This window comes from Glycine soja, chromosome 19 (assembly GCF_004193775.1).
Source record: "Glycine soja cultivar W05 chromosome 19, ASM419377v2, whole genome shotgun sequence".
NCBI lineage: Eukaryota > Viridiplantae > Streptophyta > Magnoliopsida > Fabales > Fabaceae > Glycine > Glycine soja.
The window spans coordinates 8,335,966-8,363,327 of NC_041020.1; the positions used below are offsets into that span (position 1 = coordinate 8,335,966).

Genomic DNA, 27,362 nt, shown 5'->3' on the forward strand with positions numbered 1-27,362 from the left:
AAACTTCCCTCCCTACCTATTTTTCTTGTCCTATGAAAATTGTTATTTTAAACCCTTTATCATAGTGCTTCAAGTAGTTCAAAGTTGTAGTGGTTTGTTGTTTTTAATTTTTTAACTTTTGTTGTTGCTAACTTCTGTCTATGTGGTTTCTCTTGGTGTACATTTTAGAATATTTAAGCATTCCAGATTAGGCTTGCATATACTAACATGAGCTGACAACTGAATCTGTTAGTGAGAACATAGTAATGAATAGTGTGCAATAGTGGTGTCATAGCAACATCATGGACCAGCCCTCGACAGCAATAACTTTCAAATATTGGAGGGGATTTCAATAAAGGTTGTTGTGGTGGCAATAGTGGCAAAATTTTACCATTTCTTGTGTTATATTATTGGCAAATTCATGACGTCTTTTAGACACTACTTCAAAGTTTTACTGATTGTTTGTATTTGGTTAAAAACTCAATGTTTCACTAACATGACTATTTTTAGCTTTGGGAGGTCCCTATTCACGCAACATGCAATTCTCTATCTACTGTTTCAACTCAAACCTACTAATACCCACTACTAACTGGATTTGCTTCCTAAACAAGCCCTACATTTTTTGTCAAAGCTTGGGCATACACACTGCCCGAACTTCAACAAATTACCACAACATATGGACCCACCATTGCCCAAATAACAAATTAATTAAATAGAAATTAGTTGCCCAACAAAATAGAGGAACAATTTTGACAATGGCTGCTTACCTAGCTGACGATGGTCGCACACAACGCTAATGTGACACATAAGACACAAGTACAATGGCCTCTAAGTGGATGAACGGACCGAGGACACAAAGCGAGCTAACGAGTCCTCTCTCTAGGTGAGCGAGGTGCGTGCGAGGTTGAGTGAGCTGAGGTACACGCGACATAGCCAGCTAGGGATAATATTTTAGAAATTTTGGGTACAAATTCAACGATGGTCCTTTAGACAAAATCGTCATTGTCTATGTTCCACAAAATTACACAAATGTCACCATCCTACATTCTAAGACGGTTGAACAAAACCGTCTTAGAATGTGCGTCGTGAAAAGACATATTTTTAGTGGTGCTTTCAGTACTCACGAATTTATCAAACAAAAATAATATAGTAGCAGGTAGACCATTTTGCCATTGTTAGTTTTCAAGACCCAACACCCATTACTACTTTTTATGCTATTTGATAGGATTTTCTAATATGCTTTGGACGTAGTAGAGTTTTTGACATTTCTTAAGTAGTTTATGTCTATCAAGTGGGCAGTTATTTTCTGTATAATATTAAATGCTTATGTTAAATAAAATGAGCCTACAACAATTTAGAAAACATACAAAATGCTATTCTTATTCATAGCACAACCCCTTAAAATTTTTCAATAACCAACAATATCACTGAATTTTGCGTGAGCTATCCACACAATGAATTGCACAATATATTTTTTTATAATATTTATAAAGTTATTTTATACTTGAATTCATATATTTCTATCTTTTTTTTTTGAGAAAAAATAAAAATAAGATTATAATTTTCTCTCTCTAATTTTATAGTAAATCTCATTCAAGAGTATTTTGTTTTAATTTTTATTAGATTATTTTAAAATATTATATTGATGGTATTAAATGAATCAATTTTACTACTTTCAGACATTTGATGATATTGTGTTAATTGTATTGGATATTTTGATGAATCATGATATAAAATAGTAGTTCTAAGAAAAAAAGATCAAATTTAAATGGGTAACTCGTTGCCCCGAACTGAACCAAATTGTTCATGAATGGGCCGAGTTGGGTTTCAAAAAAAAATTTGTGAAAATCGAACCGAAGCAAACCGATCAAATTTGATTGGGTTGAGTGCTGAATTTGACCAAAATCGGCTCGAACTAGCCTATGAATTGATAAGTGTTATGCATACGTCATTTGTATACTTAAATCATATAGCAATTATCTAATTTTCTTCTCTTTTGTTGCTTCTTTTGTGTTAAAACAACAAGAACTTAGCTTCTTCTGAGTTTTTATCCAAAAGATGCTAAAGTAATGATTTTATAGTAATTTTGGTTGTATTTTTCATATAGATATAGTAGAGGTATGGAAGAGGATTGAAGTACTGAAGTGTCATGCTTAGCGCGACATCCTCACTTAGCGCATCAGGACCACTCAGCCCAAGAAGCCCGCTTAGCGCAAGAAGCTAACCTGAAGGCTAACTGTAACGTGCATCTAGTGGCTTAGCGCGCGGTCACTTATGCCAGGAGGACTTTGCATGTGCACACAACGCGCACGTGTAGGCTTAACGCACATTGGCGGTTTTGATTGGTTATCAAGTGAGAAGATATTTGCAAAAAGTGGATTTTATATATAAAATCAACATTCATTCATTGAGAATCCTTCACTACGAAGCAAAAGGAAGCAGAGGAAGGAAAAGAAAAGCTCAGGCAACCAGTGCAAGGAAGATCTTCTTCTAGAGCTCTGACCAATATGTTTCACTCCATTTCTCTTCCATTTTCTTCCATTTCATTCCACCTTTTATATTTGTAAGTTTTTCATGACAATGAGAGACTAAAATCACCCGTTGTTGGAAGCTCTGCAAATCAAACTCTCTTTGATATAATGATTTTAAACTATCTATTAATATGATATTGATATTATTGTTCTTTTCTGTGCTCATTCACATGCCGATGGTTTGATCATCCATTTTCACGTATTGTTTTAAGATTTAGACATTAAAAAATGTTTATATGCTAAGAACTTGGGAAGAACATTTAGGTGATCCATGTTTATGGATAGAGTGGTATTGTCTAACTTGTTTATGCATCTCTGTTCCTAATGCAAATTATTTAATATAACTCTTAAGGGATTATGAGCGATATTAGGTGATTTAGGCTCTCTCACTTGAGGGATCATGGTTAAAGTAGGTTAATAAATGCAGGTAATAATCATATTCATGTTAAAAAGAGAAAAATCAATTACAGTTGCATCAATAGTAGTTCTAGTAAGCAGAACCCCCAACACGTTCTATAACTCATCACCAACACCATATCACAACTCCAAGCGTTTGTTTTCTTACTCTCTCATGTTCCTTGCTTTGTAGTTAATTTACATTAATTTTTATTTGTACTTAATCAATGAACAAGATTCGATTTAAGTCACAAATTGCTTAAACATTATATATATATATATATATATATATATATATATATATATATATATATATATATATATATATATATATATATAAAATTCTGACTAGAAGCAAAGTTCTTGTGGACTTGACATTGTATTATCATTTTATTACTACATGTACGAATTGATACACTTGCCAAGGAGTCAACACGAACACCCCTTATGTATTTTATAAATTTGTGATTTTAGTCCCTTGATAGATTATTAACTAATAATTGTGATTATTAGAGATATCAAATCAATTATAAATCATTAAAAAACTTTAATAAAAGATTATTAACCCTAATGTGATACTATTGTTGGTGGAGTCGCATGTTACAGTGGACATGAAGAAAATGAACATAGTATTGTGAAAAATTATGATTAATAATTTTTATTCAATTTTTTAATAATTAATGAATTTGATTAATTTATAATTAACTTAATAACTCAATTAATCATAATTATTTGATAATAATTTATCAGGAGGACTAAAATCACTAAGACTAGATGACCAAATATTACAATTAAAATCTAGGGAGGTCAAAATCATGGAATTGAAAAATTAGGGGACCAAAATCGCAATTTAGGAAAAAAAAACATTGTTACTTTTGGTAATGAATGTAACATTTATATCCTCCATTGTTACTTTTGGTAGATGGAAGTTTTTTTCTTCCAATAATTTTGTTCCTCACTTTTACAGAGGAATACGATAATCAACAATTACATTATATATACTAAAAAATGTAAAAAAGGAGAGATTTCTTGCATTAACTAGCATGGAATTAGGCCAATACAAGTTTTAGGGTCATTGTGTTATCTTCATGTGTTTGCGTCCAAGGCTAGGATGGTGCTAAGGTTCATTGGGTTCATGTAGGCTTTAGAACCTGACATAATTTCCTCCACAATAAGCCTATTGGCCTTTTCAGATGGATGGAATGCATCCCAAAATGCATACTGCTCTCTGTTGGTGCAAAGGTTGGAGAGTGCTGTGCATAGCCCAAGTCCATTGTAAGGTCCTTGCCCACAACAAGCTACTTGTGATGTAAAAAACCCTGCACAAAGCAACAACATAAATGTTAGTTTGCTTGATAATTTCTTCATGACAGCACTAGTTAAATAAATTGCATTAAATCCCATGATTCAATTCACATATTTCTATTCTTTTGTCTCCATTATCCTCTAATGGCACATCATTAATTAAAAAGTAATATTATTTCACCTCATTATTAATATTTTCAAAGAGGTGAAATTTTGCACTAAGGACAAAGGAGACTACAATTGTGAACATGTTTTAAATGGTGGTCACGATCACATATTTTCGCAATCTTTGATATTGCAAAAAAATTGCAATCAAATGTTACTGATGTGCCCACATGCATTTGTTGTACGTTGAGGTGACAGAGACCTAAAATATTTTGATGTTATGGTCAGAATTGCAATTGCATTGTGACCATAATTCAAAACCTTTTTTTCTGAGTAAGAATTGAAGTTATTAGGAATTACAACAATTCATGTACTCTATTCAATTATCTAAACTAAACTCTCTTAATAATTGAAAACCTGTGGGACGAAAAACTGGCTGGCTAGAGGGCGTGAATATTAATCAGTTAGTATGTTGTACCAAATTGTTGGGGGTTAGAAACGAAGTCGTTGTGCGTTTTTCCTGTGTTTGCAGCAATAAAAATGTCCTTTCCAATTTTCCTGTTGAGTCGTAGTAACATTTTTTCGAGTTGTGGGTTGAAGAGTGCTGCAGCTTGTTGTAGTTCAGGAGCACATTGTCCATTTCTACCACGTTGGGCCAATTCTGATGGAACACAACCCAAGGGTCCTGTGCCTGTCACAAGAACTCTGCGTGCTCCCAAATCATACAATTTCTGAAATATAAAAATTAATGACTATGAGAACGAGGGATCACAAGACATTAAGTATCAATCTCAAGGTTTTAATTAAATATCAGTCACGGTCGCATTTTTATCATGTTGGCTGATATGATGAATAAAATTGGGGTCACCAATAGTTAAAAAATCTTGATGTTACGGCAAAAATCACAACCGTGGACTGCTTTTTAAAACCTTGATAACCCTTCTGTTTAATCAAAAGGGTGTTACCTTCAAAAGCTTTTGGTACTCAGAGATGAGATACTTGACATATGCAGGTAGTGGGTACTGTTGGGACCTTGCTGAATTGGGCACCAAGAAGTAGTTGTTCACAAAATCATTGCCACCTACAGTGATGAGCACTAGTGCTTTATTCACTAAGCTCTTAGCCTGTGAAGCTCCAATTAAAGCTCTAACTCGGTTTTGGTACTCTTTAAAATAATGTAGCTGTCTATACATTCTGATTACATTTACCTGCAAAAGTTGCATACAATCATTTTAAGTGTAATCCTCAAAGTTAGCCTTAAAATTTATAAATTTTTTTTCCTTGAAATTTTTCCTTGACTTTGATCGTCTCTAATGTTTTTTATTTTGTATTTCATCCCTTAATTATTTTTTTTAGCACAATAGTGAGTAGGTTTACCATAAGATGATGTGTCAAGTTGACAAAACCAACTGAGGCGAAATACAATTTTTTTTTTTTATAGGAACAAATACAAAATCCGGAATATATATTCATGTAATTAACAAGTAATTAATGAACTTACAAACTGAATTCCAGTGTCATTAAGTATTCCAATTCCAGCTGAAGCGAAATTGGCACCAACAAGGAGCTTATTTCCACTTAATTCTGGACTCAAGTATGGCAATGTAGACTCAGCACCAAGTCGCTGACCTGAAACATCCCAATCAGTTAGCCATATACTTTATATGTCTCTATGTTAAGTTAATTGTTATATGCAAAGCTACATGACCAAAAAAAGGGTTCAAACTTGGAATGTGAATGATGAAAATGAAGCTTAAAAAGATGAATGTTGAAGCTAAAAAAAGGTTCAAAAAGTGGCTAAAGAAGGGTAAACTTAACTGATAAGATCAGGAATGTTGTAGCCATTGGAGAAACGACCAGTTGGTCTATGAGTTGGAGGGTAATCAATCCCATAAGGAGGAGCATCGGCACGTGCCGTGGTTGCCAAGTAATTGTTATTTCCACTATCAACAAGTGAATCTCCAAACACAAAGAATGCTCTTGGCCTAGCTTCAGCCCCTGAGACAATGACTCCAACCACTAACAAAACTAAACTAAGAATGGTCAAAGGAGCAAAACTTGACAAGATTGCCATATTGAAATGAACCTTTGGATGTGGGATTGGTGGTTTGCTAAATTAAGGACTAGATAATTTGGGATGTGGATGGAGGATTTCCCAGGATTCAAGTCTTTATATAATGAAAACTTTGTTGCACCATTTGAAACACAGATCTTACTAGTTTAGGAGGTCACTTTATTGCTCTATAATTCAAGGCTTTAAAACCGGTGTGGCATGTGATAGGTTAGATTTATTGATCAGATGCAACAAGAAATGAAAGATAACAATAGTACTTCCATAATACTTAAATGCAATTGACCAGAAATATATAGCTTCTTGTTCAATGTTCATTAAAATTATCCTTGCCAATTCAATACTCCGTTGCAGATATGCGTGTATTTCCTGTACTGAGTGTTTTTTAACTTGAAACTTCAGATTATTTCGATGTAATATCCATGTAAACAACATTTATCTTCACACGGCTGTGTCAATTTTCTTATAGACCCGTTAATATAAAAGAAGATTTTTAATTAAAATTTGAATTTCATTTTCATACACAACTAATGTAAAACACTGTCAATTAATAAAAGTCATCATATATTTGAGTTTAAAAATAATTATTACAAAATCAATGATCATGCCAATCATTATGATGTATACTTAAACGACAATAAGAAAAAAATTACACCATACAAGTGTATTTTAATTTACTTCTTAAACTAAGTTCCTTTATAATGTCTTTTATTTTATTAGATCACGTGTATTTTTTATTGATTTTGTAATCATATTTAAATTGTGGATAAGACTTAAAACGTAACATTGTAATCAAGAAAAAATTATCTTATATAATTCTTCTGTTAATGTAAAATAGACCGCGAAAATAAATAACTAACGAGGAAGAAACAATTGTAAAGTTCATATAATTAATTTGAAAAAATGGCCTTATTTATAGTTGAAAAAAAATATAGTTGTTGGATTTTAATGAAGATATGCAAATATTGGATCCTTCAAACAAAAACTAGAGAGGGTAGGTATTCTATTTAACCGTCCCACCCACACCCCCGGTACCCTTTCTCTACCCTTACACCCTCACCTTAACTAACATACCTTTTGTAGAAAGTAATTTTAAGATGGCTAAAAGATTTTTTTTTTTATTTCTGGAAAATATCTAAAGTTGTATTTTAGTTGATACAAAAGAAATATGCTTATTTTTCTTTCTTGGAAAATTATAATATGTTATTTTTTTCTTAGTCGAAATTAGGTTGGGACGATTCTTAACATACGTGACATGCGATTGTTTACTAAAGATAAGTCACGTAACACATTTTTTATTTCTTCTCTTTCTCTTGCAAGAGCCTTCTCTTCCCAACGACGAAGCCTCTAATATCAGGTTATTGCAGATTGAGTACAATGAAGGAGGCCTCCTTTCTTTTTTATGAAATGGTTAAATCTGGAACCAAGCTTAATGTGTTTTCCTTTAGTGCCCTAGTTGATGGCTATGTTAAGGCAGGTGACATGGCTTCTGCACTAGGCATGCACAAGAAGATGCTCTTTCATGGTTGTGCTCCCTACTGATTAATGGTTATTGCCGAGTTGGACGGGTGAATCATGGCTTGGACCTATGACGTGAAATTATTGCGAGGAATATTCTTATTATTGGGCATTTCCAGATCCATTGGAGTTTGGGTGTGTTGCTGTGGCGGTGGTTGATTGACGATGGTGGTGGCGCTCGCTGCACGCAGAGGCTAATGGTGGTGAACGAGAACCAATTTTTTTTCTTTTTTTAATTTTTTTCCCTAAAATGATTTTTAATTCCCACAAGAGTAATTTCAAGTCAATAAGTAACATTATAATTTTATAGGGATGAAAAATAGATAAATTTTTTTATTGGAACTAAAAATAAACTTTGAATATTTTGTAGGGATAAAAAATATATTTTAGCTTTTAAGAATTTGAAGACTTATATGAAATTAATTTCTGGAATAAATTTTTAATAATTTGTAAAGTTCTAGAATTTAATTTTCACAATATGTTGATTCATTACATGTAAAAGCAAATAACACAAGAATGAGGGTTGAATTGTGTTTTTAGAAAGTTTAAACTTTTTTTAGATTGAAAACGCGTTTATTATCTAATGTGAATTTACCTAAAAATAGCTAAGGGATATTTAAGAAAAACTTTACCACTTAGTGGGAAAATAATTTTCTTAACAGATCAAAAAGAAATATAAAATCTAAAAACGAATTTGAACCCTTTTATCAGGCAACACAAAGAAAAGCAAAAAAATAAATAAATAAATAAATAACAGACATAAAGTTTGACGAGTTTGTCTCTACACTGAGACTACGCCCAGTTTGTAGCAACCCAACAAGTTTTCACTAACTCTACCCCAAGCTTGACTTAACTAAGTATTATTTGTCCTACTAAGTCAATGCTAGCTCTAAATAAATCAACAAGATTTGTTGGAAGTTTACACACTGACTAATATCAGATCATCTTATAGACGAATATATTTCTCGACACTTTAGTCTTTTCTCTCAAGATTTACAAGATGTTTTGAGAGTTAGTATTTGTATTCACTCTAATCTTTAACTGAAGTCTTGAGGCCATTTGAATATTTAATGCTTGCATTAAATGCACATCCCTTCTTTATGCAGAGTCCATGCTGATATGTTGACGTGTCTTATACTCCACCAGGAAAGTCACTTCTTCCATGATAGCAAATCTCACCAGCAAAATGCATCTTTTAATGAAAATCAGCACTTCCAAACTCTGGATTTTATTTATTCTTCATAGGACTTTGACAAATCTTAGGAGAATGTTTCTTACAAGAAAGAATCTCAAATACAGAGTATTAAATGAAGATATTAAATGTACTACTTATAAATACTATGTCAGATCATCTTATATGGATGTATAATCTAAAAACTCAGATGCAGAAATCCAAACCATGATCTGATGGCACATTGGACACAACTTTTACCATTTATATTTATTTGCATTTAATCAAAATAATTAGGAATCATAATTCATCTTTAAGATATAAATTCCTTTTGGATTAACATTATGGAATTTAATTTAGGCTCAAATATTTTTGTGTTTATAATTTACTCACATTTTTTTTAGTTTTTGTAAAAAAATTAAAAAGGTCCCTAACATAAGAATTTTTATCACATTAGAATTCTAGCCATTTGAAGTTGTTAAGTGTCGCATCATCAAATATAATGTTATAAAGTGTTGTGTTAGCTAAAGTGTCATATTAGGAACACAACATCATCAATAGTGACACTTAATAAATAAATAAATAATTCATGTTATCTCAAACTATAAAAAATTCAAATATGGGTTTGCTTAAATATGCTTGACTTATTTAAAAAATTCAAAGTTAAATCTAACCTATTACCCATCATAAGCTTTTTTAGACTCCACCTGACAGTTTAAAATTTTAGCTTTGCTTGTTAAACTACTTAAAGGCTTATAAGGGTAGAGATAGGATAAATGGCCTATTATGAGTTAGATCTTCAAACTAGCCAAGTTAGGCTTAAAAATTGACTTCTAATAAGTAAATATATCAAATTCAAGCTTTATAATTATGAATTAGACCAAGGTTAGGCCTACCAAATGCCTTGACTAGGCCCTTTTTTACTCCTAAATCTATTTCATATTAAAGTTTTTAGATAGGTTTATTTCATATTAACTTATTTTATCTTAATATTTAATATAAACTAATAGAGGAAAACAGCAAGTGCACGGTCGTCATCAAGTAATAAAATATTGAATACACAGGGACCACATTTTTGGCTTAGCAATCATCACCAATAAAAATAGAAACTAAATAATTGGGAAAAGATTAAGATTTGATTTTTAGAATATTTAATTAAAAAGTTAAAGATTTGGTTGAAGATGAAGATAAAATTAAAATAAAGAAAAGAGAATATTTGATTGAGATATAAATTCAAATTTAGAAAATTCTAGGATCAGGGTTTCACACCAAGACTCTTCCAAATTCTCCTTTAATGGAAAATTAATCTAAGATATTCTTCATTCTCTTTCAAGCAACAAAAATGTATCTAATTAAATTTGTCCCCACTGTCGTGTTGCTCTATTTAATCAAATCCTTTATGCTCTTTACTAATTTGTTTTATCCACCTAGGATTAATCTTATTGTTGTGAATCAAAATCTAAGCTCTCCTCTCATGGTTCCAATGCATAAGTTCACCTCAGTTCATCCCTAAGTGTATAAAATCATGCAAACGGTGATCAAGCTAGCATCTAATGTGTATAATTAAATGGGAAGAATTAAAAGTGAACCTCAAATAACATAAGTTAACATGAACAATTGTCAAGGGCTATGCCCCAATCCTAGAATAAAGATGGCTACTCACACATAGCCATGAAAAATGGCCTTATTTATAGTTGAAAAAAAAAATATAGTTGTTGGATTTTAATGAAGATATGCAAATATTGGATCCTTCAAACAAAAACTAGTGAGGGTAGGTATTCTATTTAACCGTCCCACCCACACCCCCGGTACCCTTTCTCTACCCTTACACCCTCACCTTAACTAACATACCTTTTGTAGAAAGTAATTTTAAGATGGCTAAAAGATTATTATTTTTTTATTTCTGGAAGATATCTAAAGTTGTATTTTAGTTGATACAAAAGAAATATGCTTATTTTTCTTTCTTGGAAAATTATAATATGTTATTTTTTTATAAGTCAAAATTAGGTTGGGACGATTCTTAACATACGTGACATGCGATTGTTTACTAAAGATAAGTCACGTAACACATTTTTTATTTCTTCTCTTTCTCTTGCAAGAGCCTTCTCTTCCCAACGACGAAGCCTCTAATATCAGGTTATTGCAGATTGAGTACAATGAAGGAGGCCTCCTTTCTTTTTTATGAAGTTAGGCTTAAAAATTGACTTCTAATAAGTAAATACATCAAATTCAAGCTTTATAATTATGAATTAGACCAAGGTTAGGCCTACCAAATGGCTTGACTAGGCCCTTTTTTACTCCTAAATCTATTTCATATTAAAGTTTTTAGATAGGTTTATTTCATATTAATTTATTTTATCTTAATATTTAATATAAACTGATAGGGGAAAACAACAAGTGCACGGTCGTCATCAAGTAATAAAATATTGAATCCATAGGGATCGCATTTTTGGCTTAGCAATTATCACCAATAAAAATAGAAACTAAATAATTCGGAAAAGATTAAGATTTGATTTTTAGAATATTTAATTAAAAAGGTAAAGATTTGGTTGAAGATGAAGATAAAATTGATTGAGATATAAATTCAAATTTAGAAAATTCTAGCATCAGAGTTTCACATCAAGACTCTTCCAAATTCTCCTTTAATGGAAAATTAATCTAAGATATTCTTCATTCTCTTTCAAGCAACCAATATGTATCTAATTAAATTTGTCCCCACTGTCGTGTTGCTGTATTCAATCAAATCCTTTATGCTCTTTACTAATTTGTTTTATCCACCTAGGATTAATCCTATTGTTGTGAATCAAAATCTAAGCTCTCCTCTCATGGTTCCAATGCGTAAGTTCACATTAGTTCATCTCTAAGTGTATAAAATCATACAAACGGTGGTCAAGCTATCTAATGTGTATAATTAAAAGGAAAGAATTAAAAGTGAACCTCAAATAACCTAAGTTAACATGAACAATTGTCAAAGGCTATGCCCCAATCCTAGAATAAAGATGACTACTCACCCATAGCCATGAAAACTAAAACAACAAGAAGAAGAAAGAGAGAAGGAGGAATCATATGGTCCTGCTCTATGTCGTCAATGCCTCAATAATTTAGAATACCTCAACTAGAGTCTTAAAATCTATTTAAATTAAAGTTATGGGCCAAAAGTTGCTAATGCCAATTACAAAACATATTTAAAAATAATAAAAGAAAATCTGATGGTCCTCACACCCCTATGATCTTGGTCATGTGCTATTAGGGTTTTAGCTCTAATGTCTATTCATGGGATTGTGATCTTGATCACACCCTCGTGATCTTCTCTGCAAGGCATAACACAAACTCCTTATTTTTAACTCCATGTCCAAGTCTTTTGTGCTCAGACTTTTGTTTTTAATTTCTTCATTTGAAGAGTGATCTAAACAGAAATGAAAACAAGGAAAGCACTCTCACAAGTCCTAAAAGCATGAATTGAAACACTACAAATTCAATGAAAATTAAGCTAAAAGACAAAGATAAATGCAACCTACCCTAAGTAAAATAATATGCAGAGATGACCTAACAACAATGCATTATAAACTTACATGGCATTTTTGTGCTACAAATATGTCATTTTTTTTTCCTTCTAGTTCCATAATTTTTTTTTGTTTTTGTCTTTAGTCTTTAAAGTTTTTTTTTCATCCATTCTAACATGGCATTTTTTGTGATGGGGCACTATTGATGCAACACTTTTGTTGACATGACACTTGTTGATGTCAATAATCGCTAGCAACATTAGTAACTAATGGCGGGGAACAATGTGAAAAGAACCACATTTCATAGACATTTTAAAAAAATTACAAGGACCGAAGCAAAATAAAGTGAGTAAATTATAATGATAAAAATGTTAGGACAAAGGACGATTTAGGATCCTTAGTGGTTTTGATTTAATAAACAAAGGAATAAGTTTACAAGTTAAGATAAGACGAAAGCAGTTTTGTTAGAAAGAGGAAGGTAATCCTCTTAGTTAGACAATAGGCTAAGCACAAAGATTATATATGTTTGTGTAATCTTATGAGAATATATGTTTGTATAATCTTGTCATCTTTCAGGTACATAACACACATATAGTCTTTTAGCTCATAAGAAGCACACCAAGGAAGCTTTATGAAAGTGAATAGAGGACAACTCATTGTCTATATCAAACATGTTTGCCTACCCAACAAAGTACAACAATGTATTTGTCTATGCTAAAGAAGATATATATATATATATATATATATATATATATATATATATATTCTCTACAACACAATAATTGTACGAGAAAAGAAAGATAAGTATGGGCCCGTTTGGATGTGGCCCAAAAGATCTTTTATTATCTTATCTATTGAAAAAAGATCTTTTTTATTTTTTAAGAGTGTTTTGTTATTTTTTTTTTAACTTTTACAAAAGCAAAAGCTCTCAGCAGATCTTCCTCTCAAGCTTAGATTCCCAGCTTCTCAAATCTCCTTTTCGGGAATCTGATCCCAAAATAAGACTTGGACAATAATGTCCTCAAGAAAATTTCAAAATGACAAGCATACCCTCCTCATTTTTCTGAACCCTAAAATTTTCTCTCGTTCCTGAGAACTTGTCGTGCTGTGCCTTCCTCGAAATTTTTCTCCCATGCTTCTGATCTCCTTCGTCATCTCTTCCGATCATCTTTCGTCATTTTTTCTTCTTCCTTTGTTAGCATCACAGGTTCTTCATTAATTTCTTTTTCTTCTCAATATTGTTATGGATTAGGGTTATGTTTTTGTTTGTTTCATTAAGCTTGTGAAATGTCTCTCAATCAAGTTCCTGTGAAAAGAAAGAAAGCAGAATGGTTATGCATTTTTGTTTTTATTTTGCTTCATCTCTGTATATCATCACAACTTCAGAGGCTTGGTTCTAGGATTCAACTTCCAAAGGCTTACTTACTCTAATATATCTCTGATTCAAGTTGTTCTGTGAGTTTTCCTGTTTTAGTCTAAGGCTTTGAGCTTTGTTTGATAGATATGTCAAAGGCAAATTGCAGTTTCTAATTTGTTGAAACTACAAAGATTGAGTTTAGAACTGATAGAAGAGTTACCATGTGTATCAAACTAGCATTAGAATTGGTTATGGGTGTTTGTTTTTTACGTTCTTAGTTCTTATACAATACTAGAAACTAGAAAGAAGTGATTGGAATTTCAACTACCATTGTTGGTTTAGAGGGCAGAGGCTCCATTAAGTTAAAAGTAAGAAAGCAATTAAAGGCCTTTGAAGTGAATTCGGATAAATGGTTTCTTCTATATATACCATTATGTGTGTTCTTCATTCCACAATAGCTCTTACTTGTGGAGCTTTGATGATATTCTACTCCAAAGAGATCTCTGTGCTTGGCCACAGATCCGAGACCGCAAGCAAGCTTCAAGGGACAACACCCCATGATCAGCTTCTGATTGACACCTCGGATTCCTTCTCTGGCTTGTTGTTGTTCACAATAGGATTCCTTCTCTTGATGGTTGCTTTTGTTAAGGACATAGACTTTCAGAGTTTCTTTGCCTAAGGGTGTGTGATGCTTCACATTTCCATTGCAGTGTGGAGATTATTCTTTGAGAGGAAGCTTGGGGATCTAGCACATGAATGGCCTAGGCATGCTGTTGGGGACATAGCATTGGCAATTTCATAGGTCTTTTTTCTTGTGTACACATGGAGAGAGAAATATGATTAGTTAATTTATTTTATAATTTTGTAAGTTTTTTGTGCTTGTGGTTGTAGAAACAACATGGCCCAAATTGGCCTTGTGAATGCTCAGATTCTTGACATAAATGGAGAACCATTATATGAGTTCTGTTCTTCTTCAAAGAGAGAATGAAAGAGGTTGTTGAGTCAACTTTCTGGTTCTTCTTTAGTTCCTTTTCTTTCTCTCTTATCAATTCATTGGATTGCTTGCATACTATCCCACTTAAACCCATTTCGAATCGATTTGGATTCTTAATGCTAGGCGTGTGTGTCTCATTATTAGCATTTTCTATGCTTCCATTTATCCAACTGTTACTTACATTGGTGCCAAGCAAAATTTTCTGATTGGTATATTCGGGGGCATTGGACACCCTCTCTCAATGGATTTTTTTGTTTTCTGAAGGAGCGGGAGAGGTGGTAAGGTCTTATTGTTAAGTTGTTTGCTGTGTAGCTTGGTTCAACTAAATTAGATTTTCAATTAAAAGAATTATATTATACCGGCTTACACTATTACAAGCAGATATAAGCTCTGTAGTTGAATTTTTTATCATCATTCGGCTTATGTATATTGCTTACATTCTTGGGGTTGAAGCTAATGTTGCTCTGCATATTTGGTTTCAATTATGCTTCCTTTTATTTTCTTAGCTATTTTGAATCATTTGTGCAGTAACTACAATTTGGACTTTCATTGTTTCGGTTGTCTTGTTATGAACCTTTCTTGTATTCAAATTGTTTGGCTAGATGATCTAATTCCAGCCATATATTGTATTGTTTAGGATCTCATCTCAAATTGTTTTGGTATCCTGAGTTTCTTTATCCAATTTTTAAGCTAGGTTGTTTAAGTGGGAACCATAATTATCTTTATAGACAACTCAGTTCTTGTCCCACAGCCAGTACAAAGAAGTGGTGCATCTGAATGTTTTGGCAAAGCCACTTTGGTTTTGCTTTTGGTCAATCTGAGAAGTAATGAGCCTACATTCTCCTTTGATGTTCAATCTTGCATGACAGTTAAAACTCTTATTTATTAGAAAGAACTAACTTAAATACAGGATTGCCTTACAATTTTTTCAAAATGCACCAATCAAGTATTTGAGTTAGTCTCTAGTATATACAAAAGAAGCACAGAAAGGAAAAGGCATTCTGTGAATGAGAAGTGTGCCCAATTGCTTGTTTCAAATCGACACTACTTTCCCTATGATTCTGTTAAAAGACCAAACATAGTCTATCCGACTAATATTTAAACTTCAAACTATTGGAAAGTGTTTGGATCATTGTGTCCAATTAGCTATTATGAAACAAAAGTAGCTCTTAACCAACTTTACAGGAAATCAGAAACTGCCGAGACTTTTAATATTATGACAGCCAGAAAAATCTCAATTCTGAACTGTTACTTCTATTTTTCTTCCAATTTAAGGGGTATGAGATGAAATGAGATGCAATTGATTTATTATTTATCATTCTAACATTTCTCAGCAATAGAATGGAATCTATATTACATTCTATCATAGAACATCCAAACAATGGTATGGTACTTTTATTTCATTTCATGTCATATCACTCCATGCCACAGCATTCCACACCACCCCAAGCAAACAAACAGCATATTATAATATTCCACAAGAAGGAAGGAGAATCATGCATATTATATGCTGATATTTTCCAGAGAAGCCGTGATAAATGTTCATTTCCAAACACAGTGATTGAATACCACTACAAGAAAATCTTGGATGCAGAAATCCTAAGACTTATATATATATATATATATATATATATATATATATATATATATATATATATATATGTTGAGACTACCCTGCTTTTACCTTGCTGCCTTTTTGGTCCAAAATTCAAACCTTGCAAGTTATGTTTGTTATATATATATATGCTACACTTTTTTAATCAAAATTTCTAGAAAATATATAACAATATTTTAAATATAATGATAAAGTTAAAATATTTTTATAAATGAAATAGAAGAAGAAAATAATTTTTATTATTTTTAATAATATTTAATTATTTAAGGCATTTAATAATTATATAATAATGTTTAAGTATTTAATTATTAGTTTTAATAATGTCAATGCATATAATATCCTTTTTGGTAATTTTAATTATGCAAAAGATCTTCTACAATTTCATCCAAACACCATATTAATTTAAATAAACACTTAAGAGTTTATCATCCAAACATCAAATTAACTTATGTAATAAGAGCTTCTTGGATAAGGTTTTTCTCTATAAGATCTTTTACAATAGTGCATCCAAACAGGCCCTATAATGCTTTGTTTTGTCATGTACATCTGTCTTTATAAGATAATATAGTCTGTGAGTCTTTACCCTTAATCTTTTCTTAGTGAAAACGGTTGAAATCTGAAGAGGCATTATGTCAAAAAATACTTAACCAGTTAACGAGTTGCTTGGAAAAGCAAGTTAAAATATACTCATATGTTTAAGTTTGAAGAGACTTTAGTAAAATAATTCTTTGTAACTTGTTTTAGTTAATAGAAATCTTGGAGGGATACGGAGGACTAGGTGTACTTTTAGGTTAAAACTAACGAGTATAAGACTCTCCATAATTATCTCTTTTACAACTTTAAAAGGTTTTCATAAAAAATTGTTTAATAGAAAAATTATTTTTTTTCTAACTGTTAAAAAGGTTATAATAAGATATTTGCTTCATCTTTGTGTTTATAAAAGTTTTGAGCATAATCCTACTTGTAAGACAATTCAATCCTCTTGTATTTTCCTAAAAATTAGGAAAAGTATATTTAAATCTTTAATTTATTTTTGGAAGCATTTAATACATGCATTTAAAAAAAAAGTCATGTATAGACCATGTAAAAAAATTTACACAATATATTATATATGATAAGTTTGTTGATTTTTAAAATAATTAACTTCAAATAATTCAAACGGTGATTTGTAATTGATTGATAGTGTAAAACTATTTTACGCGGTCACTACAAAGGTTACGTTAAATTTTTAGCACATTTGAACGTTTTATAATGACCAATTCGTTGGGGGAAGCTAACGATGAGTACAAGCTAGAGGAGGCTGACACGATAGGGAAAGGCAAAAGGAGTGCAAAAAAAGTTAAAGAATGGATGGGCCTATGGTCGGGGGTGTAGTGCTTCATAGGGAGGTGAGGAGCACGAAGATGAGAAACAAATGTATTTTCAAAATATAAAAAAAAACTGAAAAAAAGGAATTTAGGAGAAAAATACATTTTCAAAAAGAAAAGGCCAATTAGTAAAAGTTAGTGAATCAAATAAGTTGACTCATGACATGTCACATGTAGATCATGTTTCTCTTGCAATCTCATGGATTATAATAATTAGGTAAAATTGTAAATTTGGTCCTCCAATTTATCTTTAATTTTAATTTTGGTCTCCTTTTAAAATTATAGACGAATTTTGTCCTCCTATTTTATCCAATCACACAATCTTGGTCCTCCAGTCCAGAATTGAACGTTCTGTTACAAAGGAATGTTAACTGTCACGTGTCACGTTCTTATTGGATGATGACGGGTGTCATGTTCTGATTGATCAACGACAACAACAATGCATTTCATCTTCCATAAAGTTGACATCCAATCAGAACATGACACGTGATAGTCATCATCCAATAAGAACGTGACACGTGGTAGTCAACATTCCTTTGTAACAGAACGTCCAATTCTGGACTGGAGGACCAAGATTGTATGATAGGATAAAATAAGAGGACAAAATTCGCCTATAATTTTAAAAGGAGACCAAAATTAAAATGAAAGACAAATTAGAGGACCAAATTTACAATTTTACCTAATAATTTCCTGAAAGATAGTTATCCATCAAGATAATTGTTCTTTTTTTTACTTGGCAAATGTCAGTTTGCTAGTTTGTTAACTTTATTAAAAATATTTGTTGGAGAGAATTGAACTTGTGACTTCTGTCCCATCCCTTTCTTTCTTGATCCTTTTCTTACCCTTGGGTAACTTATATCTCCCAAGACAATTGTCCCTTCAAGATGACAATTAGTGACATCACAACTACAAGACCATTTGAGGCAATTGTCTTAAGCCCTTGATTAAATAATTTTTATTTTTGTATAATTAGGTGATAAATTTAAGGTGGCATTGGAGGGGTAACTCATCCACACATGTTTTACATAGTTCAATATCATTTGAATGTCAAATGTAATCATGCCACATCATCATTTGATGATAACAGCATGAAATGTCACATCATCATCGATCAACTTACAAAGATAAAAATCAAAACAATACAATTTATAGGAATTAAAAAAATGACACAACTAGGTGAACAGAAAAATATTTAAGTTTTTAATTACATATTTATATATTTATTTTTTTGTTTCATCTATAATTACTGCATATAAGTGATTTTTTTTAAAAAAAATCTTTATGTCTTGCTCAGATTTGTATGAGGACTTTTGTGTTCCCTAACACGTTTTCTGAAATGTTTGCCATTACATGCAGGGAACATTTTCATGTGTTGTTTGGCCACACAAAATATAAAGAAACAGTAAAGATTGCAGCCGAATCTCCACAAGGAATCCTGAGCTCCCTACACAGTTGACAAATTTTAGGTTCTTGATAAGAAGTAGGCAAGTAGCTATCTGAGAATTTTCTCTTGCATTTTCTGTTACTTATTCAGTTACAAATTAATTTTTGGTTGGTTATTATTTGCCTTAAGGTGATGTCCTTCTGTTTGGCCAATTTGATTGTAATGTTTAAAATGTCATTATCTGTTTTATGTATCAACGTTTCCATTACACCTCTTTAATTTCTTTTTCTTCTTTGTGGTTTAGTTGAAGCGTTCTCTATAGTTGTCTGAAAAGAGCTATTTATTATATATCCTTAATTTTTGAAATCTTATAAATCAAAAGTAATTGTTGGTTTTGTGGAGGAAATTATAAAAAAACAGAGGAGAGAAGAGAGACAATACGTATGAAGAGGAAATAGAATTATTCTATTCTAATTCAAATTGTTCTCAGCAGCGATACAATAAATAGCAAAAGATAAACTAATTAGATAACAAGATATTAGCAAAACAGAATATTAAAACTATCTTGCTCCTTAAAGATAGGAACCACTTATTAACTAGGCTAATCCATTAAAACTGACTTACTCCTAAAATATAGGAAACCAACTTATTTACTAAATCCTATTTTAAAAATTGAAAAATAAAATATTATGCAGTTACAAAAGTATATCTTCAACACTCCTCCTTGCTTTTGGAACTGCAAACTCCAATTCTTTGAGTTCAAGTTTGTTGATAGGTAGTGACTTTATAAACATGTCAGCCAATTGATCTTTAGACTTACAATAAATTAAGTTCACTTCATCACTTTGTTGCATCTTTATCAAATAATAGAACTTGATGTTGAAATGTTTAGTCTTTCCATGACACACGGGATTGTTTGCAATAGCAATGGCTACTTGATTGTCAACAAAAATTTCAATTTTTTTCTTTTGAGCAAATAGAATATTTGACCTTGTTGAAGTGAGATACATTAGACATCCAATCAAGCTCCCATAATATCCTTCATCAATGTTATCAACACCTTCTTTCTTGCTGAACTTCTCCTTTTGATTCATTGGAGTGCTAACAGATTTGCATTCCTCCATTTGAAACTTCTTCAAATTTTCTTTTGCATATTTCCTTTTTTTCATGTTTAGCATTCTTTCAAGATGGCAATGATCAAGTCTCTTGTGCCAGAGTTCCGTGGGTGTGACTTGAGTGAAATAGGCTGTATGCTCCTCCTCTGCTGGATCAAATGAAAAGCTTTTACCTTTCATTTTAACCCTTAGAACTTCCCGGCCAAAATTGTCATAGATAAAGCAATGTTGATGTTCAAAGGACACTTTAAATCCCTTTTTAATCAACTGACCTACGCTTAGCAAGTTTTGGTCAGTGTTAGGTACATAAAAAACATCTGATATTAATTTGATACCTGAACACGTTGAAATTGCAACAGTTCCTTTTCCTTTTACTGGAATATAGCCACCATTCCCAATTCTGACCTTTGAGACATTAGTTGGCTTCAAATCTTTGAATAAGGTCTTATCATATGTCATGTGGTTCGTACAACCACTATCAATCAACCAACTTTCCCTTGATTCACTACTCAAGAAGCATGTGGCCACAAACAGTTGGTCCTCTTCTTCTTGATTAGCAATCTGAGCTCCTTCATCATGGTGATTTTTGTTGGCGCAGATCACCGCTTCATGCCCTATCTGGTTGCACTTGTTACATTTTGCATCTGGTCTCCTCCAACATTTGAAAGGTGCATGACCTTTTTTGCCACAATGATGACAAGGTGGATAATTTTTCTTTTTATCCTTACCTTTGTTTTGGTTGTTTGCATTATTTTCGTTGCTTGTTGGCTGATTCTTCTTGAAAAAATCCTTTTTGCTTTCATCAACTTCATGATGTTTGGCGGGCAAAGCACCTTCGACAACACGATCTTGCCTCATCAACCTTCGCTGCTCTTGAGCTTGCAGGGCATGTAGTACTTCTGCCAATGTGATTTTCGACAGATCCTTTGTGTTCTCCAATGAAGCTATAGATGCTTCATACCTCTCCGGCACCGTTACCAAAATTTTCTCTACAATTCTCGAATCAGTAAAATCACTTCCCAACAACTTTATCTTGTTAGCAATACCCAACAATTTGTTTGAGTATTCTTTGATTGTCTCTAACTCTTTCATCCTTTGAAGCTCAAATTCTCTCCTTAAATTCAGAACTTGCATGCTTCGTATTCTATCATCTCCAACGTATTCCTCTTTCAGATAATCCCAAATTGCTTTGGGTGATTTAAGAGTCATGATTCTGATGAATATCATTTGTGAAACACCAGTGAACAAACATGACCTCGCCTTTGCCTTCTTCATCTTTCTTTCCTTGTGATTTTTAATTTGGGCCGTGGTGGGATTTTCAGGCAGCGGATATATTTCATAATCCTCTTCCACAACATCCCATAAATCCAAAGACTCCATGTAGGATTGCATTTTCACTTCCCAAATATCATAATTCTCTCCATCAAAGATTGGAAGAGTTATGTGGGAAAAACTTGCTTCACCTTCCATGGTAGAGGTCCCGTAAGAATAAGGCTCAGATACCAATTGTTGGTTTTGTGGAGGAAATTATAAAAAAACAGAGGAGAGAAGAGAGACAATACGTATGAAGAGGAAATAGAATTATTCTATTCTAATTCAAATTGTTCTCAGCAGCGATACAATAAATAGCAAAAGATAAACTAATTAGATAACAAGATATTAGCAAAACAGAATATTAAAACTATCTTGCTCCTTAAAGATAGGAACCACTTATTAACTAGGCTAATCCATTAAAACTGACTTACTCCTAAAATATAGGAAACCAACTTATTTACTAAATTTTATTTTAAAAATTGAAAAATAAAATATTATGTAGTTACAAAAGTATATCTTTAACAGTAATAATTGAGGAAGAGGATATTATATAGGGAATGATGTTGATGATAAATGTATTTTTTGTGGGCAAGAGTAAGAGTCAACTGGTCATTTGATGTTTACATGCAATTTTTCATACAGCATAAGGAGAAAGTGTTATTCATGGTTTGGGGTTCAAACTTCAAATGTCATTACCTCAAGGTTGCATAAGACACTTTTGGCAACATTGTGCATTTATTGCTAGAAAGAAACAAAAGAAAACTTGGGGAGGACTGTTTGGTTAGCAGCTACATGGCCTATCTGGCTTTGTTAGAAATGATGTGATATTCAATAGGGAGGATGCAGATGTTAATAAAGTGGTGGACGTAATAATTTACAGATCTAGGTCTTGGCTTAAATCTAAGTTGGATGGTTTCGCTTGCTCTTTTTATGAATGGTCAAACCGTCAAAGGAACCAGGTTATTACCTAAAAAATCAGTACAGTATACATCTACGATGCACAAATACAACACGTGTATGCAATATGATACGTATATATCATATTAGGTGATACAATTATTTCAAGAATATATAGGATACAATACGTGTAAGATTTAGAAATATATAAAAAATTATATAAAAGTAACATATTAAATAGATAATTACAATTCTACAAATCCAAATTAAAAATGTATTTCTTGAACGCTAGCAAAAACAAAAAAAATTTAACTCATTGTCGTCATAAATTACTTTCTATTATTTACACATTGAAAAAAAACTATTAATCTTCTTCCTTTCTTGAAATCATTCATAAAGTGAACAATTTTTATTTTTGGTTCATGAAGGGACAATGATTCTATGTTTATATATTATACATACTTGTGTGTTTCATGTAGTTGTATTGAATTTTCATAAAATAATGAAACTTCATCTCATTCTATTCCTTTTTCTTATTGATTCATTGTCAAATTACTGGTTCTTAGGTAACTTTTTGGAATATTTAATCAAGGTGTGAATCATGACTCCTCTAAACAAAGCATTTAATAGTATTCGAATTTATGACTTTAACATATAACTTTCCTTACAATTAATAAACTAAAACATGTAGACAGAGAAATGTCATGAACTAGCAAGGAAGGTGAATACAATTAATTTTGTTCTAGGAAATTTGGGTTTGTTTATCTTCATGTGTTTGCGTCCAAAGCTAAGATGGTGCTAAGGTTCATTGGGTTCATGTAGGCTTTAGAACCCGACATAATTTCCTCCACAATAAGCCTATTGGCCTTTTCAGATGGATGGAATGCATCCCAAAATGCATATTGGTCTCTGTTGGAGCAAAGGTTGGAGAGTGCTGTGCATAGCCCAATACCATTGTAAGGTCCTTGCCCACAACAAGCTACTTGTGATGTAACAAATCCTACAGAAAGCAACAATAACACAAATGTTAGTACTTGTTTCTATATGATTGCACTAGTCCTACATGAAGATTAGTTAGTTATTAGTAGTGTGTAGTACCAAATTGTTGGGGGTTAGTAACGAAGTCGTTGTGAGCTTTTCCAGTGTTTGCAGCAATGAAAACGTCAGTTGCAATTTTGCGGTTGAGTTGAAGTAACATTTGTTCGAGTTGTGGGTTGAAGAGTGCTGCAGCTTGTTGTAGTTCAGGAGCACATTGTCCATTTCTACCACGTTGGGCCAATTCTGATGGAACACAACCCAAGGGTCCTGTGCCTGTCACAAGAACTCTGCGTGCTCCCAAATCATATAGCCTCTGCAACATATATATATACGTATCATATTAGAGATTAGAGGACATTAACTGTTAATCCTTTTGATTAATCAAAAGGGTGTTACCTGCAAAAGCTTTTGGTACTCAGAGATGAGATACTTGACATATGCAGGTAGTGGGTACTGTTGGGACCTTGCTGAATTGGGCACTAAGAAGTAGTTGTTTACAAAATCATTGCCTCCTACAGTGATGAGCACTAGTGCTTGTTTCACCAAATTCTTAGCCTCTGAAGCTCCAATTATAGCACTCACTCGGTTTTGATACTCCTTAAAATATTCTAGCTGTCTATACATTCTGATCACGTTTACCTGCAAAAGTTACACAATCATTTTTTAAGTGCACTCCTTAAATTTTACCATTTTATTATTATTTTAGAATTTATGTTGGGTTATGTTTATATATTCTGGTGCTCGAGGTTATGAGCATAACACATATTAGATATAATGGGAAAAGGTAACTATCAAGTAGCCAGTAATGAACTTACAAACTGAACTCCAGTGTCATTAAGGATTCCAATTCCAGCTGAGGCGAAATTGGCACCAACTAGTAGCTTATCTCCTCTTAATTCTGGACTCAAGTATGGCAATGTTGACTCTGCACCAAGTCTCTGACCTGAAAACAACCCAACTAGTTAGACATAAACTTTATGTGTCTATGTTAAGTTAATTATTATAGGAAAAGCTACATGACCAAAAAGGGTTCAAAACTTCAAATATGCATGATGGAAAATGAAGCTTAAAAGATGAATGTTGAAGCTAAAAAAAGTTTTAAAATGTGGGAAGAGATATGTGAACTTAACTGATAAGATCAGGAATGTTGTAGCCATTGGAGAAACGACCAGTTGGTCTATGACTTGGAGGGTAATCAATCCCATAAGGAGGAGCATCGGCACGTGCCGTGGTGGCCAAGTAATTGTTATTTCCATTGTCAACAAGTGAATCTCCAAACACAAAGAATGCTCTTGGCCTAGCTTCAACCCCAGACACAATGATTCCAACCACTAACAAGACTAAACTAAGAATGGTCAAAGGAGCAAAACTTGACAAGATTGCCATATTGAAATGAACCTTTGGATGTGGCCTGTGGGGTTGTTTGCTAACTAAACTGAGACTAGCTAGATAGTTTTAAGATGTGGATGGAGAATTTCCAAGGGATTCAAGTCTTTATATAATTAACCTTTTCGCATGATTTGACAAAAGTCTTAACAGTTTAGGAGCGCGCTTTAGTGCTCTATAATTGAAGGTTTTGTGTTCCTCTAAAACCGGTGGCATTTGTCAAAAACATAAATGCAATTGGTTGGATTCATTGAGATGCAACTAGAAATGGAAGATAATACTGTTACTTTCATAATAGTACTTAAAAACAATTTGACCTGAGATTTATAGCTTCTTGCTCATTAAAATTTTCCTTGTTATTTCAGAAAATTTTCGATGTCATACACATGTGAACAACATTATGTTCACAAGGCCGCTTCAATTATATATCTTATAGACATGTGAATGTAAAAGAAAATCAAGTCGCTATGTCGAAACTAATAAAAAATTATGAGTTTAATATTTATATACGCTCATTCAATTATAAATTATCGTTTAAATTATTTTAAAATAATTATTTTAAAAATCGATAAACTTATCATATATGATGAGTTAATTAAATGGTTGTATAAAACTAACTCTTTTTCTAAAAAATTATTCATCTTTTGAATTTTGAGTTGCTAGATTTTTAATTAAACCAAGTTTGATTTTAGTATATGGTTAAGTTAATGTAAAGAATTTTATATTATCGATTAATTAAAAATCATTTTATATATATAAATGAATATTAAAGTAAATATAAAATTTAACAATCATATCATTCATTTTATATATTCTGTTCAATCAATTGAGCTAGATATATAGTTATCATTTATTATAATCTAAAATTAAATGGTGATATAAAAATATTAAATTTATTTTAATTTAGTTCCTTTAATATTTTTTTTCTTCAGCACTGTTATTTCTTACGAAATTTTTTGGCACGAAATGCTTGAAGACGTTAACCATTATTTTCCATGCATGGGTTTGTATTTTTTATTTATTTTAATTTAATTAAAAAAAAAAAAAAGTGGCAACAAAATTAGAACTCCCACGCGCCAGTATTCTCTGGTTCTTCTTACTACGTTGTGACACGCGGACACCATCACCACAGCTATTGCTTTGCAAAAGGGAGCTTCGATTACAATTGAAACACAACATTAAAAGGGGGCACGTTGTCACGTCATTCGTGCATTTTAGACGAAAATTTGTTTCATAATAAAAAACATTTCCCTTTTTATTTTTCAATTAAGAATTATTTATAAAAAGATATCCATGCCATCCACGTTTAAAATTCGTGCATTTCTTGCTGTTTTGTTTCGTATCAAGTAGCAGTGCTCATAGTGTAGGTATGTGGTGATCTCTGTTACTAAAATGTGGTGCGATGAAGTGAAATATGGTTTTGGCATTGCGCAGTTCTATTTGTTACATGATTACATAACAAAACAGCACAAAATGCACGAATTGTAAATGTAGATGACTATCTTTTTTTATAAATAATTCTTAATTGAAAATTAAAAATTAAAATAAAATTCGACAAAAACCAATAGTACTTTCGTGTAGTTTTACGAATACAAATTTCGTTTCGATAAACATTTTTCTTCACAAAATTAATCACAAATGTTGAGTGACAGTAAGGAAGAGATGCTCTAGAATTCTGGTTAGAAATTTGTTTCCTTTTCATATGGTTGTGTGTGGTTTGATTGTGCAATCTGATGCACACTACAATTGATCATCTTTTTAGAAGCCAAGAGGGATGAAGATTGTTTAACAAACTGATTTAGAAGGAATGGGTGGAACTTGGAGGGGGAAAGAAGAGGAGAGATGGAAAGGAAAAAAAAAAGGGAGTGCATACAAGGGTGAAATAGATTGAGTTTTTTTTTTTTTTTATCGATTAATGGCAATTGTTAATTTTGTTAGAATTCAAATTCACAATTTTTTTTCTTTTTCTTTTCAACCATCAAGTTAATCTTATGATTCCTATAAAAATAGATTGAGTTGAATAAAGTTTTGCTAAAATATTGAGTCAAAATTTGACATATTAATAATTTTTTATCTTAATATTTAATTTGGCCTATTGCGGGTTGCAGGCCGGGCCAGAGAAGTTCAATTTTAATTTGAGCCTCTAAGGACATATGTAACTGGTAAATCATACGGTATATATACTTTTACACTTGTTTGTCAAACAAATTAATAAAGTTTCTTACTAATTTATGTGCTTTATAACTGAACAGGAGAACTATTAGCAGCGTGTTAGACAAATTTAGACGTAAATTGGTGAGGCCTCAAAGCCACACA

General features: G+C 32.1%; 2 protein-coding genes and 1 pseudogene across 2 annotated transcripts; 1 reads left to right on the forward strand and 2 right to left on the reverse strand.

Moving 5' to 3' along the window:
* Positions 1–3,917: 3,917 nt before the first annotated feature.
* On the reverse strand, positions 3,918–6,447 carry LOC114399856 (GDSL esterase/lipase At5g33370-like). Its single transcript, XM_028362073.1, has 5 exons — positions 6,135–6,447; positions 5,818–5,945; positions 5,282–5,524; positions 4,795–5,047; positions 3,918–4,225 (listed from the first exon to the last, which is right to left on the reverse strand). Exons 1-5 carry the CDS (start codon positions 6,388–6,390, stop codon positions 3,993–3,995), a joined length of 1,113 nt encoding a protein of 370 aa, XP_028217874.1. The 5' UTR covers positions 6,391–6,447; the 3' UTR covers positions 3,918–3,992.
* A 7,396-nt stretch (positions 6,448–13,843) lies between these two features.
* LOC114398322 lies at positions 13,844–14,942 on the forward strand (annotated as a pseudogene).
* An 8,307-nt stretch (positions 14,943–23,249) lies between these two features.
* LOC114399649 (GDSL esterase/lipase At5g33370-like) lies at positions 23,250–25,125 on the reverse strand. Its single transcript, XM_028361857.1, has 5 exons — positions 24,791–25,125; positions 24,476–24,603; positions 24,057–24,299; positions 23,721–23,973; positions 23,250–23,622 (listed from the first exon to the last, which is right to left on the reverse strand). The coding sequence occupies exons 1-5, from the start codon at positions 25,044–25,046 to the stop codon at positions 23,390–23,392; spliced, it is 1,113 nt and encodes a 370-aa protein (XP_028217658.1). The 5' UTR covers positions 25,047–25,125; the 3' UTR covers positions 23,250–23,389.
* Between the last annotated feature and the right edge of the window lie 2,237 nt (positions 25,126–27,362).